Here is a 16,314-nt window from a genome sequence, read left to right as displayed (position 1 = left end):
TGTGATTAGGAGCTAAAGGACGTCCTTATAGCCCTAGACAGTCTGGTTGAGGCTGAAAGAGGGCTGTTGTTTAGAGTTCTGGGCGAGGAGGAGGGGCATCGGGCAACCCTCTGACTTGGTTGTTCCTCAGAGGCAGGGTGGGAACAGAGGAAGAAGTTGTCTCAGTCTCTCAGTGAGCTATGTCCACACAGCATTGTCCCAGACCAAAGGAAGAAGAGAAGCGGTGGCCCTATTCAGCTCCAGAGGACCCTTGGGCTCACCTTACTCCTCAGAGTTGGCTGTAAGCTTGGCTGTTCATTACTCTGCCTGCTACAGCTCATGTCAGAATATTGAGGGGCAGGAAGGGCAGGGGAAGTAAACCAGGGGCATACAAACTTCTAGACAGCCAAGGTGCTTTCTCTGCATTCTGCCCAGCTCTGACCAGTCCCCTACCCATCAGCAGGCAGGTCATTCGGCAGGGCCAAGTGTGAGTTTCGGTGAAAAACAACAACAATGACAACAACAAAACCCAACATCCAGTTGCCTGTTTTTCTATAACGTGTTACTTTATCTCACTTCATATCCTCTGTTAACACGTTGTATTACATTGTCTGTGTCTTAGCTGCAGTCTACAACTCACGTTCTAGGAAACACCACTTTGCTTGCATTTGCTTGTCCTGAAGGAAGGCTGCACAGAAAGGGCTACACAGGTCATTGTACTTCCTCACAGGCAGGTGTCATGGCTGAGAGTGCAGCCAGGCCAGCTCCAACCCAGTAAGGTGTGGGTGCTGCAGCTGCTGTTAAATGTTTGCCAACATTCACCCCTCTGCTGACTTGTGCTAGTGACAAATGTGTGTGTGGGGGGGTGTGTGGGGGGGTGTGGGTGCTTGTAGGGATGTCCCAGAGTCTCCACTACCCAGAGCCAGCTCTGCACATGAGGCCTGTCCTCCCCTGCCCTCCCCTCCCAAAAGAAGCTCCCTTCTGCACCCAGTGGCTCTGCTTCCTGGGGAAGCAAAGAAGATGGGGACTTGGCAGCCGGTCTGTGTGCAGTCCTCACCAAAGGACTTAAAAGAGACAGGAAGTGGAAGGAGGAGCAGATGGGGGAGGGGTGACGGGGTGCAGCGCACTGCCCTTTTGAGCCACCTTCTGACTGGGTGTGGGTGCTCATGAATGAATTCCTGCTTGTGTGTTGGCGGCTTCTGAATGAGTGTGACTCTCTCTCTCTCTCTCTCTCTCTCTCTCTCTCTCTCTCTCTCTCTCTCTCTGTGTGTGTGTGTGTGTGTGTGTGTTTGTAAGAGAATGGGGCGTGTACATCTATATTCAAACTCAGTTGAGAAGAGGAAGGGAGCAAAGACCAAGATGGGGGCGGGAAGAAGATAATTACCTCACTGTGATGAGAGATTACCCACCCTCCTTCCCCAGAGGTGATTTATAATTTAAAGATAAAGAATAATCAGGTCCTGGCAAGGAAGGACACAGTGTTGTGGGTCTGATTAGAATCTCAGGATGGACCAGCGCGGTGAGGGTGGGAGGGGGCAGGGAAGAAACTGAGGGGAGGAGAGCCCTGCCCCCCTCCTTCTGCCTCCTGTCCCAGCCTCCCAGAGGCTCAGCATGTCCGAGCTTGGCCCAAATTACAGGCGATCGGTCCCCCATTATTTCTCCTAACTTTTAATTTCTGCTTCCGAAGGATCATTGCCCGCGGTAATTGCAAAGGACCGTCCTTGTGCAGAGCAGGCTCTCGGGACCGTAGTGGGAGGAGGAATGCATACCCGCTGGAGCACACGTCGTAGGCGCACACACTCACACTCTGGGCACGCCAGTTCCATCGCCGGGTCCCACCTGGGTCCTTCAGAGGCGGGTCAGCTCATTGGCCTGAGCGAGAGGAGGAGGAAAACTAGGAAGCGAAGCATCGGCTACCTGACCCTCATCCTCCAAAGCCGGGCTCGACCTTCCGAGGTCGTCCGCCGAGACTGTCCTGTAAATCTCCAGACTGGACAAGACGGTGCACAAACGCTCAGGCCTCAAACGGCCCTTCTGATTTGTTAGGGATGGGGAAGAGGACAGTTTCCGTATTATTTCTGGAAGAAACACATATTTTCCCGTTACATGAAGGGTATCGATCTTTATGTAGGCCACCTGCTATTTGTGCGATTTTTCGGTCACCCTTTGGGGGGGGGGCGGGGACTAGGACGGCCGTCTAGCCCTACTCATTTCGATTCCACTTCTAATGAGCGTCACTCGCGGGCGCCAGCCCCGCCTCTTGCGGGGGATTTCGAGTCGTCCCTAATTTGATCCAGCCAAGGGGGCGGGAGTCAAAGCCAGTGAGGATGGAGGGACAGAGATTCTGACCAGATTGCTCCAGACGCGGAAAAACAGCAATCGAGGGCAGCGGAAACCGAAACTCTGGGAACACGCCCCACAAGGGGCTGAAGACCCTGGAGAGACTCAGAACCCGCAAGAACCCCTCTCTCCCTTTCCGTCCTAGCAGCGGAAGGCGCGAGAGCCCCTGGTGCCAGGATAGCCCAGAACCCCGCGTGCCACGGCAGCAGGAGAGACCTGCCTTAGCGGTACCCTGAGCTGGGATGTCCAGGCCAACTCGGGGCGCGTGGGTTCCCACGTCCTGGGGCCTCTGCAGCCCTCCACAGCCAACTGATCCCGCAATTATTTAAAAGGCGACTGTCTCCTCCCCCTTCGCCAAGGAGGCGGGCACGCAGTTTCCAGCCCCGCGGAGGCGCAGCGGCACGGTGCTGAGCACCCCAGCCTCCAGTGGACTGTGCTCTGGCTCCGGGCAGGGCGTCTGTCTGTCCGTCTCTGCGGCTCAGTCCGTGAGTCCCGTACCGGGCCCGCCTACTCCGCTTGGGACCGTTCGCAGCCAATTAGGCGTGAGCGCTAACGAGGGAAGCGGAACCCTGCGGCCGCCTGCGGGCGCACGTGTGTGCGGCGTGTGGGCGCGTGGGCGCCTCCGGCGGGGCCGCCATAAATGCACTGGCCCGGCGCGGCGGGCGCCTGAAGCGGTGGCGGAGGCAAGGCCAGGCAGCACCAGCAGAGCGGGAACAGCTGGGCTGAGGCTGATTTTGCGGGGCGCAGGGATGGGATCCCAGTAGGTAGCGGGGGCCCGAGCCGCCTGAGCGGCCCGAGGCCCGCATGAGTACCAGCGGCCCGGCGGCACCCGGGGACGTCCCCGCGCTGCCACCGCCACCGCCCGGGCCCGGCTCGGGGCCCGCACCGCCGGCTCCTGCGGCTACAGCTCGGGACACTATGGACGGACGAGCTGAGCTGCCCATCTTTCCCCGGGCTGGAGTGCCACCGCTCGCGGCCAGCGACACTGTTCCCGCGGTGCCAGAGGGGGCTGGAGCGGCCCGGCCCGCCGCGCCCCCGCGCCCCACCTCCTTCTCCGTGTTGGACATCCTAGATCCCAACAAGTTCAACAGTAGGAGACGCCGCTGCGTGCTACTGGGCCCTGTGGTGCCCGCTACGTGTGCCCCATGCGCCCCGGCCGCGTGCGTCGCGGTCCCCGCTGCCTCCGGACGTTCGCCGCGCGCAGAGCTAGAACGCCGAGCCCTCTCCGCCGCCACAGGAGTCGCAGCGGCCGCGGGAGCTGAGCCTACAAGTGAGTATAAGGGGTTGGTGATAGGGGCGAGGACACCGACTGCTCCGGAATGTTTATGCTCCCGGCGAGCTGGGCCTGACCCAAGCGCCGCCGGGCTCTGTGGAAAGTTCGCAGAGCGCGGGGTCCGCCCCAAGCATCCGTGGCCTCCTCCCGACCCGGACTCTAGGGCCCTCACTGCTGCACGCTTCTGGAAAGGTTCTGTTGGGCCAAATCTGGGGCCTTGGGGTTGCGACTACGGTCCAGGATTCATCTAGTCAATCTTTGGTGTTGGAGGGTAGTTGGTGCTGGAGGCAAAGGGACATGCGGCGACTGACTTGGTGACTTACCCACCCCCACCGTGGCCTTCCCGGCCCTCCCCCTTTGGACAAATCAGACTAATTGTGACAAAACGCTGGTTATCTCTGGAAAAACAATTAAATCCCTTCGATTACAGTTAAAGGGAAATGTGCTTAGCGGCGGAAAGCGGCCGGTAATGGGGCGGCCCGCGCCCCCTTTGCGGTCGATATCCCATTACGGCGCATGCATATCTCTTTCAAGCACCTTGCAAACTCCCCCCGAACATCTAAATTATAGGGTCAAAATTCGGATAATTACTCGATTAAAACCTATTACACTTATTAGGGGCCGCTATTGATCGCGAATTGCATTCGACCAGCTCCTGATTGCTTTTTGTGCCCCTCCCCCGTCCTCCTCTAACTTCTTGGCCCCTGCGCCTCTCATGGACCAGAACGCTCAGGGAGAACTGGACTGGGGCCGCCAGCTCTACCAACGCGGTTGCATTGACCTTCCGTTCCTAGAGAGAGGAAGGGCAGGCCATGCAGGCTGCAGTTGGACCCCTCTCTCCGCCAAGGGGTTGGTCTACGAGGAACTCGCGGCTGCCTGCTGGAGCTGTGTAGGGAGGGAGCGAGCGCTGCACAGTTGGGAGAGGGCAGCCAGGCAGGGCTGGGGCAGGGATGACTGGCTACGTGTCGCCTGAGGGAATAGTTGTCCTGCTAAGACCTGGGAGTTGAGGACAGGACACCCGCACTCTTCATGCGACCTGGGTCATTTGAGCTGGGTTATTTTCGAGTTGCGATTTTATGCTCCAGTATGTCAGCGTCAACTCGATCTGAGAGCTGAACACCGGCCCTGGGTCGGAAAACGTGGAGGCCTCCTCTGGCATTTAAAGACCACCTGTGGGTGAGGGGCATGAAAGGTCCTCAGATTCCTGCAGAGCAGACAGACAGCCTTGCAAAATTTCAGAGGCAAAATGCAGTCATGGCGGCAGCATCTCTCTGGATGCAGCGGGATTAGCGCTCATACTCCCTCCCAGGGCCCTGCTTAGAGGTTCACAATACGCTTTCCCAGCCTCCAAACTCAACCAGCCCACGGGAAGCTGGAGCCCGCTTAAGACAGAGTCGCTGGGGAGCTGGTTGGTGGGCCCCAGAGGTCCGCAGGGAAGTCAGCACTTTGCGACGCCTAGTTTTCAGGGCCTGAAGCCTGAGGTAGGGACAGCTCCCAGACGACCGATTTTGGTTTTCAGAAGTGGCCTCCTCACAGCCGGCCGACCCCACCCCAGGCCTCGCGCCCCTCCAGCTATTAACTGTGCGGTAATTGGCTGGCCCCGCGCCCGCTGTAATTGGAAGGTAATATACGCCCAAATAAATTAAATGGACTTTAACTAGTTTGTACATTACACAAAATGAGTTTAATTAAGTTTGTATCTGCCCCGTGAATCGATCGGAGCTCTTTCTCCGCTGTACACTCCGAGGGCCGCCCGCGCACCGCAGCCCTAAAGGCCAAGGCCAGGACTGCGGATGGGGCAGCAAAGCAGCTCGACACGGAGTGGGTCCTTCCGAAGGAAGGCAGAGAGGAAATGCAAGCAATCAAGGAGGAACTGTGGCAAGGAGGAAGAAAAAGAAAATCTTTGGTGAGGGGGCAAACGAGGAAGAGGAGAAACACAACAGTTAAAAGAGAATCTCTCCTGGGGCGGAGCGGGCAGGGCGGCTGGCAGCGGGCCTGACCCTCTGTTCTCTTCCTTTTCGCCGCCCGCAGGTGCTGGGGACTCTTACAGGGCGGACGAGGCCGAGGCCAACGGCTACAGCAGCGGCAGCGGTCGCAGCCCGACCGCGGACAGCGAGGATGAAGCGCCGGAGGACGAGGACGAGGAAGAAGCGCCCGAGGTGCAGGATGCTCAGGGCACGGAGGAGCCTCGGGGAGGCAGCGGCGGTCTCGGGGCCCGCGGGTCGGGCTGCCCCGGAGCGGCCGAGGTCGAGGCTTCCCCTGTGGACGATACTGCGGCCCCAGGGCCCCGTGGGAACTCGCCCGGAGCCCCGGGCCCGCCTGCAACTGCTACGGGAGCGGGGAGCGCGGGGAGTACCCCGCAGGGCGCCGCCGTGACCACCAAGCCCAAGCGGAAGCGCACGGGCTCGGACTCGAAGTCCGGGAAGCCGAGGCGTGCGCGCACCGCCTTCACCTACGAGCAGCTCGTGGCGCTGGAGAACAAGTTTAAGGCCACTCGCTACCTGTCGGTGTGCGAGCGCCTCAACCTGGCGCTGTCGCTGAGCCTCACCGAGACGCAGGTGAAGATCTGGTTCCAGAACCGCCGAACCAAGTGGAAGAAGCAAAACCCAGGCGCTGACACCAGCGCGCCGACCGGCGGCGGCGGGGGCCCCGGCCCGGGAGCGGGGCCCGGCGCGGGGCTGCCCGGCGGCCTCAGTCCGCTCAGCCCCTCGCCTCCCATGGGCGCTCCGCTCGCCTTGCACGGCCCGGCCGGGTACCCGGCGCACAGCCCAGGAGGGCTGGTGTGTGCTGCGCAGCTGCCCTTCCTGTCCAGCCCGGCCGTGCTGTCGCCCTTCGTGCTGGGCTCGCAGACGTACGGCGCGCCCGCCTTCTATGCGCCCCACCTCTGAATCTCGGTGCCAGGACCCCGGTGGGGACCGCAGCACGCGGCCTCAAGGCCAGAGGACCCAAGGCGAGCATGGGCGTCTCTTTTCTAAGGTTTCAGTCGTTGGTCCTGTATATAGATAGCCGTTCCTACAGAAGAGAAATTTATAAACGAGTGTGCGCAGGGGCCAAACGGGAGGCTCCCGTGGCCTGCTCCAAGCACTTTGTAGAACTCTTAATAAAGCACAGGAAGCCATGCGGGCGTTTTCCCGAAGGCTCTGGCGCCGTAGGATGCCGATCCCGCCTTCCTGTCCGCTCCGGTTCTTATCCATCTGTGTGTCGCCCTGGGCAGGGACTTCAGAGCGGTTAGGTATAGTTTCCTGTCAGTGTTTAGTGTCTCATGGTCACTCTAGTAGCTTGCACTCTGTCACCTTTCTCTCTTGGGGATCGCCCTGGGTCCAGCACGGGTCTGAGTCCCCTTCCCGCTCTCTCCGAAGTGAGGCCCTTTCCCCTCTTCTTGCAGCCTGGCACTGCTGACCTCCAAATCCGGTCCCACCAACTGCCCCCACTCCCACCCCCAAGCAGGCTACTTGTGGGCAGGAAAAACATCCCCCTTCCTAGAGGAGGAAGCTGGAGGGTTGAGGTGTAACAACCTGCCAGATAGTCTACTAGCCAGAATGGAAGTGTGTGTGTGTGTGTGTGTGTGTGTGTGTGTGTGTGTGTGTGTAGTCCCTATGTGCTGAACGCATGGAGCCCAGGAGTGGCCCGAAGCTGTGGCCCACACACCCCAAAGCAGATACCGAACCACCTATGACTACAGGGAGACTACATGGCAGCCTGTTCCAGCTTTGGAAGATTTTGTATATCAGTAGGGGTGGAGACTGGAGAAGGAAAAGGGGGTTGACTGTGGAGAGGGACAGGGAGGCAACTGTTCTCTGGTCTGTTCCAGGGTCCCTGACTCTCCCTAGAAAGAACAAAAGAGCCTGCTGTGCTCCACTGTGGGGCTAGGCTTCTCCTTCAGGCGTCCTGTTTCCTAGCACAGTGAGCTTTTGGAGGGGTCTTGACCGCTAGTCAAGCGAGCTGCCTTTGGGAGTCAGGCTGAGAGTGAACTGCAGTCACTAGCACTGGTCAGAGTGCACAAAACTGGCTTCATGCTCATCAAAAGCCAAAGGCAGGTAAGAGCAGCATCTGGCAGTGAGGGGGCAGGAAGCCAACCTGCCCCTTGAAGACTGGTAGCTTCCCTCACTGACCAGGAGAGACCTGGTATCAGATTCCAGCCAGCCCACATTCCACTTTCAGACCTTCTAGGCCTAAAGGTTCCTGTCCTGACCTGATGTTTGACAGCCCTAGATGGGCACCTGGTCCAGCCTTCTAGTTCAGTGGTGCAATACTACTATCCCTGTGGTCAGGGAGTGAGAGCCATGTATGAAGTGGCTTAACTGTGAGAGGTGATGGCTTGGAGGATATTCACAGCCTTGCTGCTGAGGGCTGGGCCTCTAAGACATAGATTGCCGACAGGGAAGTCCTAAAAGGCCCCAGAAGATTCCAGAAAACCCTTGGAATCAAATCAAATCACTAGAAGCCTGGCCTGTGCAGGGGCTGCCCAGCCAGAAGCCACAGCCTCCATAAATAGGAGACGACATGCCATAGTCCTGCCCTATCTTGTCCCACCTCCAAAACGCATGGCGATCTTCTCTCCCAGGCCAACACAGGCAACCCTCGCCCACACAGCAAGATACCACTGAGCGTGAGTTGGGGGTGAGGGTGACAGTGCCCTCACTGCAAGTTTCCTCCATGTCTGTGCTCAGGGGACCCTGTGCATGAGAGGGAAAGCAGCTGCCAGCTGACCCTGGAAAAAGACCCAAGGCCCCCTTCCAGTCCTGTTTCCTTTTGCCAGCCATGCTGAGCTGAGCCGAGGATGCTGATCCAACCCAGAGTTCTCCTGGGAAGATGACTAGGTAGAGCAGGTAGCTGTGCTTCCCGGGATCCTAGCTACTCCGGCATGTGGTAATGAATTTTGGCTGAACAGGGCTCTTCAACATCCAAATGGGGGTTGGGAGTGGGGGTCAGCTCATTTGCCAAGGCTCTGTCCCAAATTCGGCTACTTGTACTCATGGCGCCCTTGGCATCTACAGAAGGCTTTGGAACTGAGCAGAGAATGTGGGTCAGGGCCTGTGAGGCTGGGAAGCAGTGAGCCCACCACACACAGCACCTCCCTTCCATCTCTGGGTTCAATGCCACAGGCTACGACATGGAGTAGTGGCTACTTCCTGGCATTCCCTGAGTCCCTGTAGTCTTTCTTGCTGGCCTCTGTATACAGCCCTTTGCCTGTGATAGAATGTTGTGCGACAAGACATTTCTAGAGAGATGCAATACACACATCTACACATCTACTCACCACAGATAGAGATCCCATGACAGAGCAAAGTCCAGGTACCACTAAATGTCAACTGGTGAGCCAGTGAGGTAGGTGTGTGTGTGTGTGTGTGTGTGTGTGTGTGTGTGTGTGTGTAGACATGGTTTCTCTGTGTAGCCCTGGCTGTCCTGGAACTCACTCTGTAGACCAGGTTGGCCTTGAAACTCAGAGATCTACCTGCCTCTGCCTCATGAGTGCTGGGACTAAAGGCATGTGCCGTCATCACCTGGTAAGCCAATGAGTTATATTGCGGTTACTTACAGGAGTGTGGGAGAGGAGTTATTTACAGGAGCAGAAATGACTCAAAGACAGCTGTATCACCAAGGTTCACCCCAGCATAGATGGCCGCTCTCAAAACGTGGGAGCCTGGATCACACTGCATAGCCTGCAGACAGCGGGACAGGCTGAAGAATGTCTTTTCCAGGTGCCTCAGTTGGTCTAAACCTCGTCAGGAAGCTTAGCTGGCTTAGGCTTCTTCCAGGAAGCTGAGCTGGTCTGAGTCTTATTTGTAGCTTGGTTATCTGAGTCTCTTAGCAGCTCAGCTGAGGCTGGCTCTCAGCTTTTATTGCTTACTGTGGGAAGGAGGGGCTTAGTGACTGTGGTCCCTCATAGGAACTTCCTGAAGCTATTTTGTGTTGCTCACCTTCCTGTTTAAATGGCTTCTTGAAGAATGGAATGTTTCAGTCTCTGAGGAAACTGTGTGTTACTCAGCACAAAACTATTGTCATCTGTCTGTGACAGATGAAATCTAGAGGGTTAGTGGATGCCAGGGCAGGGCTTAGGAGGAGCCTAAGAAGGTTGCTCAGTTCTGGCCTCTCAGCTGGCTTTCTCCACATGTGACATTTGGTGAGTTTTGGGGTGTAGATTGTACTGTTTCTGGGGAGGCCTCTAATTGTAGAGTCCTACAACTCTGCTTTGATCAGTTTTGTACAGGCACAATTTGTCTAGTTTTTAACTAGGCCTGAGACCCCTGGATATGGTAGCACATGCCTGTAACCCTAGGGTTCATGTTAAACCCCAGGGCTCACCCAGTGGCAGAGGCAGGCAAATTTAAAGTTCAAGATTGTCCCTGGCTACATTGTGGGTTTGAAGCCAGCCTAAGATACACGAGACTCAGCCTCAAAAACAAGACTAAGTTTTGCTTCTTTGAAGGGCACATGGGCTAAGTTCTGGCTACACAGCGATGTGTGCTGGATAGGACACCAGAAGGTGATTCATGGCAAGTCTCAGAAAGCAGATAAGATACTCCATTCTCTCTTTGTAGACAATGTGATGACTGAAGCCAGATCCCTCTGGCTGTTGGCGTAGCTTGGGAAGATAAAGCTTGTGTGCTTGCCTGCTGTCCCACAGTATGGACAGAGATCAGATCTTAATGGTGTCATGTAGCCTCCTCAAGCCCAGCATGACCTCTGACAGAAACATCTTAAACCTACTATTTAGTTTTCAAATTCATTCCGATACTCACTTTTATAGCGGTGTGCTTTGCCTTCCCTGTGGCCTGACCCGTTGGGTCTGCACCAGCCCCAGCACCTCCAGGTCTGCACTCTCCTATAGCAGTCCTACAGCTGCGCAGTCTGGCCCTTGAGGGCCGGAACCAGCCAACCCTACTCACAACCCTAACAGATATCATCTATGAACCTGCAGCTGGCTCCCCCTGACCTTCCCAAAAGCCTGCTAGTCCTGCCTCTTCCCATCTCCGAACTCCACCCTGGGGACCCACAGCCTTGAGCGAGTGGAGAAGCCGTTGAATTCCAAGGGTCAGCAGCTGCCTCTCTTCCAGCTCTGAGTACCCCGCCCCCATACACCTTGGACCCAGATACTCTGACCTGTTTCTCCTGACTCAGAGGCCATGAAGCACAGCAATGACAGTGAGCCGGGGGCAGGGAGGGGGGTGGTGGCGAGGACTGGGTAGAAGCCCTGTGGATAGGGTCCAGCTGCACAGACCCTTCCTTCCCCTTGTCCTGCTCAGGGTAGCTTCATCCTGACAGTCACACTGGCAAATCTTTTTTTTAATATTCACTAATGGGTCCCAATTATGGACATTTTATTACCAATTATGAGTTCCCGGGTAAAGGGCAAATGTATAGTATAGGTCAAGTTAACAGTGATCAAGTACTTCTTATTTGTTTTTTTTTTAAATTAGGTATCTCCTTCATTTACATTTCCAGTGCTATCCCAAAAGTCCCCCATACCCTCCCACCCACTCCTACTTCTTGGCCCTGACGTTCCCCTATACTGAGGTGAAGTCAGGGAGATCCACTGAAAAACAGAATATAGAAATGGCCAGAGTAACTAACCAGTTAGTCTTGAGTCACACCTTACACTTTCTCCTTCTACCCCATCCCTGATGCTGCAACTTCACCTTCAGACAGAAATATACGAGAGCTCTCTGACCTACAATTGCATCACGAAGCTACATAAATAAAAAGGCTGCATGTATCTCACAGGTAGATAGCTCAAGGGCCAGACCAGAACCACTGCAACCTGGAGTTTAACACATAGGGCAGGTGCTCTTTCAAACCTGGGAAAAGGTTTATATCAGCCAGCTACGTGAATTGTAAAAATGGTATTTCCTAGTTCATATTTTTTAGGTCAGTGATTTAAAGGTGAATATGGATGCACAAAAGTAATAGAAGAGAGAGAGAAAAAAAGGAATAATCGCACAAACCCCAGGGCTCAGCAGCTCCTATTCCACATTGGTGTGCACCTGTATGCAGAAATGGGTAAGGACGGATGCAAGGCAGAGACTGGGGACAGACAGCCTTACCATCTTGTGAAGGAGCACATCCACCCTCACAACACTGTCCTGCAGGAAGATCCTTCAAGAAGGGGGAGTGAGGACCACTGGGCACCATAGCAACCAACAAAAACACACCTCAAAGCTCCAGAAGCCAACAAGGTTTCTGATACCCACCCCCACCTGCCCACCCCAAGACCCTGCAGTTTATTGTGACGGGTAGGGTGCAGGTCAGTGGCAGAACACACACTCAGCATGTGCAAGGCCTTGGGTTCAATTCAGTTCAGGGCAGAACTGAACAGTGGCTGGTTCCCTGACACACGGCTCAATGTGCTTCGGATGACTTGAAGAAATCACTAAAATAAGGGATGCCACAAGTTTATGGAAATTAAATAACAAACTCCTAATCAATTGAGAAAACAATAACTGGAAAACTAGAAAATTCTTTGAATTAAAATAAAAAAAGTCCAGGGTGTGGGGGCCACATGCCTGGAATCTCAGTATTTGAGATGAAGGCAGGAGAAGCAGGGTTTAACACAGCCTGGGTAGCATAAGGCCCTGTCTCAAAAGCAAAGCAAAAACTTTAAAGGACAGACAGACACATACACAAATAAAACTGTGCCTGGTAACACACATCTGGGATCCCAGCGTTCAAGAAGCTGAGGCAGGATATCCCTGAGTTCCAGATCAACCTGAAGTACCAGGACCTTGTCTCACAAACCCTAAGCCCAGAAAACCAGAGCCAGCCCCCAGCCCAGTTCTGTCTGACTTCCATGAATGCCTGGTCCTCTTGGGCTCTGATGCTCCTTCAGTCTTCTTCATTGTATCTCCAACCTTCAGCAGAGTGGCAGGGGCAGGTGGCCCAGGCATGTTTAGTAGCTGAAAACCTCCACTATGTTACTGGGAATACAGTTGCCGGAACAAAACACACTTTCCAAGGAGCTAGTGTCAATCACCAGAAATTAAGTGTTGTGTGGTCAATGTCAAAGAAACTCCTCCAAGACAAGTTGTAACTCTAGAACAATAGCTTGTGTTTAGAGACTGGTATTAAGCACTTGGTTGGGGTTCTGAACTCCAGAATCTTGTGGAGGCAGGAGCTTTGGACTTGGGAGATAAACAAACATCTATGCTGTTGACAACCAAAAGAGAGGTCATGAGGAATTACAAACTTGTTTAACACAACACAGAAATACAGAAAACAATAGGTCAAAGTCCACACCTGTCCCCAACCCAATGAAGAAGAAAGGGTGGAAAAAGACACCATGTTAGCAGTCTTCCAGAGCCAGCAGCACAGCTACATTGTTACCAGAGGAGGGAGACTTAGGCCCAAAGCCCAGGGCCATCCATTTGGAAGAAAGGGCAACAAGAAAAGCACTAAACACAGGCCCTCAAATACATGAAGCTAAAATGAACAGAGTAAGGGGTGTCTGAAGACAGCACCCCACATCAGTGGACTTATAGGAAAGCCAGGCAGCCCACTAAGGCAGGTGAAGTTTGCAGACATCACAGAGCTTCCCCAGCAGCAACAGGGCAGAACTGAACAGTGGCTGGTTCCCTGACACACGGCTCAATGTGCTTCGGGTGACTTGAAGAAATCACTAAAATAAGGGATGCCACAAGTTTATGGAAATTAAATAACAGACTCCTAATTAATTGAGAAAATAATAACTGGAAAACTAGAAAATTCTTTGAATTAAAATAAAAAAAGACCAGGGTGTGGGGGCCACATGCCTGGAATCTCAGTATTTGAGATGAAGGCAGGAGAAGCAGGGTTTAACACAGCCTGGGTAGCATAAGGCCCTACCTCAAAAACAAAGCAAAACTTTTAAAGACAAAATACACTATAAAAAACATAAAAGATGAACATAAAATAATGTTAAGACCAAAACTTGCAGCTATAAATAACTCTACTAAAAATAAAGATTTTTAAATCAATAACTGTTTCTAACTTAAACAGGAAAAGAGAAAAATTATATCCAAAGCAACCCAAAAGAAATAATTAAAGTCTGTAGAATAAAAAAATAGAAAAATAACATGGACTAGTAAACACAACTAAAACACTATAATTTAAAAACAAGAAAACAAAACCCAAAACCTAGCCAGAGCCAGGCAGTGGTGGCACACACCTTTAATCTCGGGGGGGGGGGGGGGGGGGGGGGGAGCAGAGGCAGGTGGATCTCTAACTTTGAGGCCACCCTGGTCTACAGATCAAGTTTCAGGACAGAGAAACCTTGTCTCAAAAAATAAATAAACTAACTAACTAACTAACTAACTAACTAACTACAGGTGACCAAGAAAAACTGGACCAGGGATGGGTATATGGAAATCATTAGACATCATGAGCAAAGGCAGTTTATCCAAGGACTGCAAAGTTAGTTCAACATATGGCTAGAACATAATAGATCACATCTTTCTAAACAATCACATGTCCATCTCAATAAATAACATTGAAAAAGCTTTTAGCAGTGGGGGGAAATTATTTTACAAAATTGAACCTTTTAAGACAAAACTCTCAACAACACACATAAAAGTTGACAAAAATAGATTAAAGCCTTTACACATACAGTCTATAACTGTACAGCTCTCACAAGGCCCAGTGTAGTGAGTGCTCCAGGTCATTAATCAGCATTTGGGACACAGAGGCAGGTAAATTTCTTGAGTTTCAGGCCAGCCAGGGGTACATACTGAAACCCTGTTTCAAAACAAAACCAAAAAGAAACATTGACAAAAAAAATCGACTCTCAAAAACAAAACAGAAAAACCACCTGCAGCAACAACAATAATAAAATAAAATAAAATAAAACCAGGCAAATCTTTCTGGTTCTTAGGCAATGGTTTCTTTGAAATGACACCAAAATTACAAGCAACAAAAGAAAAAATAAATGACTTAATTGAAATGAAAATGAAGAAACATGAAAAAGGACATCTACAAAACTCCACAGTTGGTATCACACTCTGTGTCTATGTGGGAGGTCAGGACAGGAGATTCAACATTCAACAGTGGACTGGAGATGCTAACCAGAGCAATTAAGCATGGGGTGGATTGTGCTGTGCCTGCCTGCGTGCGTGCGTGCATGTAAAGAAACAAGCACACTTCATATCTGGAAAGGAAAAAGGAAACATGTTTGTTTAAGGATACCAGGATTGTGCACAGAAAAAATTCTAACATACACAAACACATAAGCTATTAACTAACAGATAAGTTTCATTCACAGAGCTGCAGGATACAAGAACAAAATAAAAATTAACTGTATTTCTGTAAGTTAGCAATAAATAATCTAAATACAGAATTCTGAGAACCGTCACATTTATAAAAGCATTAAAGCATGTAGGAATACATTTTTTAATATAAGCGACCTATAAAAAACTGTAAAATACTAAAAATAAACGACAGCTCAATTAACTAGAATGCTATCAGAAGTTCATGAATCCTAACCTGCCTTCAGGTTCCTCCTGTCCTGCTTGAATTGAGTCCTTGTCCTGACTTCCTTTGATGATGAACTGTGATCTGGAAGGGTAAGCCAAATAAACCCTTCCCTCCCCAAGCTTCGCCACAGTTATGGCAAACCCTAGTATGACAGTGGTCAAGGCTCCCAGTGGCTAACAATTAAAAGAGTCAAGGACAATGAAAGTCCCAAATGCAAACAACGAAGCCGACGTTACCTCACAGCACAATTAATTAAAAATGGATCAAAGCTGTACATGTCAGAGCTAAAAGTATACAATTCTCAGAAGAAAGCTGACTGTAGTGGCACACTCATAGCACTTGGAAAGCAGAGGCAGGTGGATCTCTGTTAGCTGGAGGCTAGCCTGGTCTACAGAGTGAGTTCCAAGGCAGTTAGGACTGCATAGAGACTCTATTTCAAAAAAATACAACAAAAACAAAAATTTCAAAAAAAAAAACCTATGAGTAAATCAGTGTGCCTTGAAGTTAAGCAATATGTGTGTTTATATGTATATAATTAGTGTATACATTAGAAATTATATCAATAGCACAAGAAACAAAATAAAAATATAAATGAACTTTACTAAAATGAAAACCTTTGGGGCCAGTGAGATGGCTCAGTGAGCAAAGGCACTTGCTGTTAAGCCTTCCCATTTGAGTTCAATCCTAGGACCTGTACGGTGGAAAGAGCAAATAGATTCTTGAAGGCCATCTTCTGACTTCCTTAAATGAGCACGCACAGGCACACGCGCACGCGCGTGCGCGCGCACACACACACACACACACAAACACTGTAATTTTAAAAGATTAACAACTTTGAAGGGCACTATCAAGGTGAAAAGACGAGAAAACATCTCCAATTCATTTAAGGATGCAGTGTTTAGAACATATATAAAACCTCTTACAAGACAACTAATTGAAAATGAGAAGTTATTTGAACACATATAAGTGGCTAATAAACACAAACACTACCATTAGTCACTAGAAAAATGAAAATCAAAACCATAAAGTAATACTTTCCACTAAGATTGTTAATATTAAAAAAAAAAGAAAGAAAAAAAGTAACAAGATGAGAGTCTAGAAAGATAGTTCCCGAGGTCTCAGGTTCAATTCCCAGCACATACAAAGCAGCTACCAACTGTAACTCCAGTTCCAGGCCATTTGACTCCTCTCTTCTGGCCTCTGTAGGTACCAGGATAGAAACATGGTTTAGACACATATGTGCAGGCAAAACACCCATACACATAATTTTTTTGAAATTC

The 16,314-nt window shown here is 51.6% G+C and overlaps 1 protein-coding gene across 1 annotated transcript; it reads left to right on the top strand.

Moving 5' to 3' along the window:
• The first annotated feature begins 3,123 nt into the window (after window positions 1-3,123).
• Window positions 3,124-6,480, top strand: Nkx1-1 (NK1 homeobox 1). Its single transcript, NM_011320.1, has 2 exons — window positions 3,124-3,589; window positions 5,624-6,480. The coding sequence occupies exons 1-2, from the start codon at window positions 3,124-3,126 to the stop codon at window positions 6,478-6,480; spliced, it is 1,323 nt and encodes a 440-aa protein (NP_035450.1).
• Window positions 6,481-16,314: the final 9,834 nt, after the last annotated feature.

Source organism: Mus musculus, chromosome 5, assembly GCF_000001635.26.
Source record: "Mus musculus strain C57BL/6J chromosome 5, GRCm38.p6 C57BL/6J".
In the NCBI taxonomy this organism is placed as follows: Eukaryota; Metazoa; Chordata; class Mammalia; order Rodentia; family Muridae; genus Mus; species Mus musculus.
Note: the sequence above shows the minus strand (reverse complement) of the source record. Positions and strands in the feature narration are given on the sequence as shown.

Coding starts and splice junctions, on each gene's coding strand:
- Nkx1-1 (NM_011320.1), top strand. CDS start 3,124: ATGAGTACCAGCGGCCCGGCGGCACCCGGGGACGTCCCCGCGCTGCCA. Junction 3,590..5,623: donor CGCGGGAGCTGAGCCTACAA/GTGAGTATAAGG, acceptor CGCCGCCCGCAG/GTGCTGGGGACTCTTACAGG.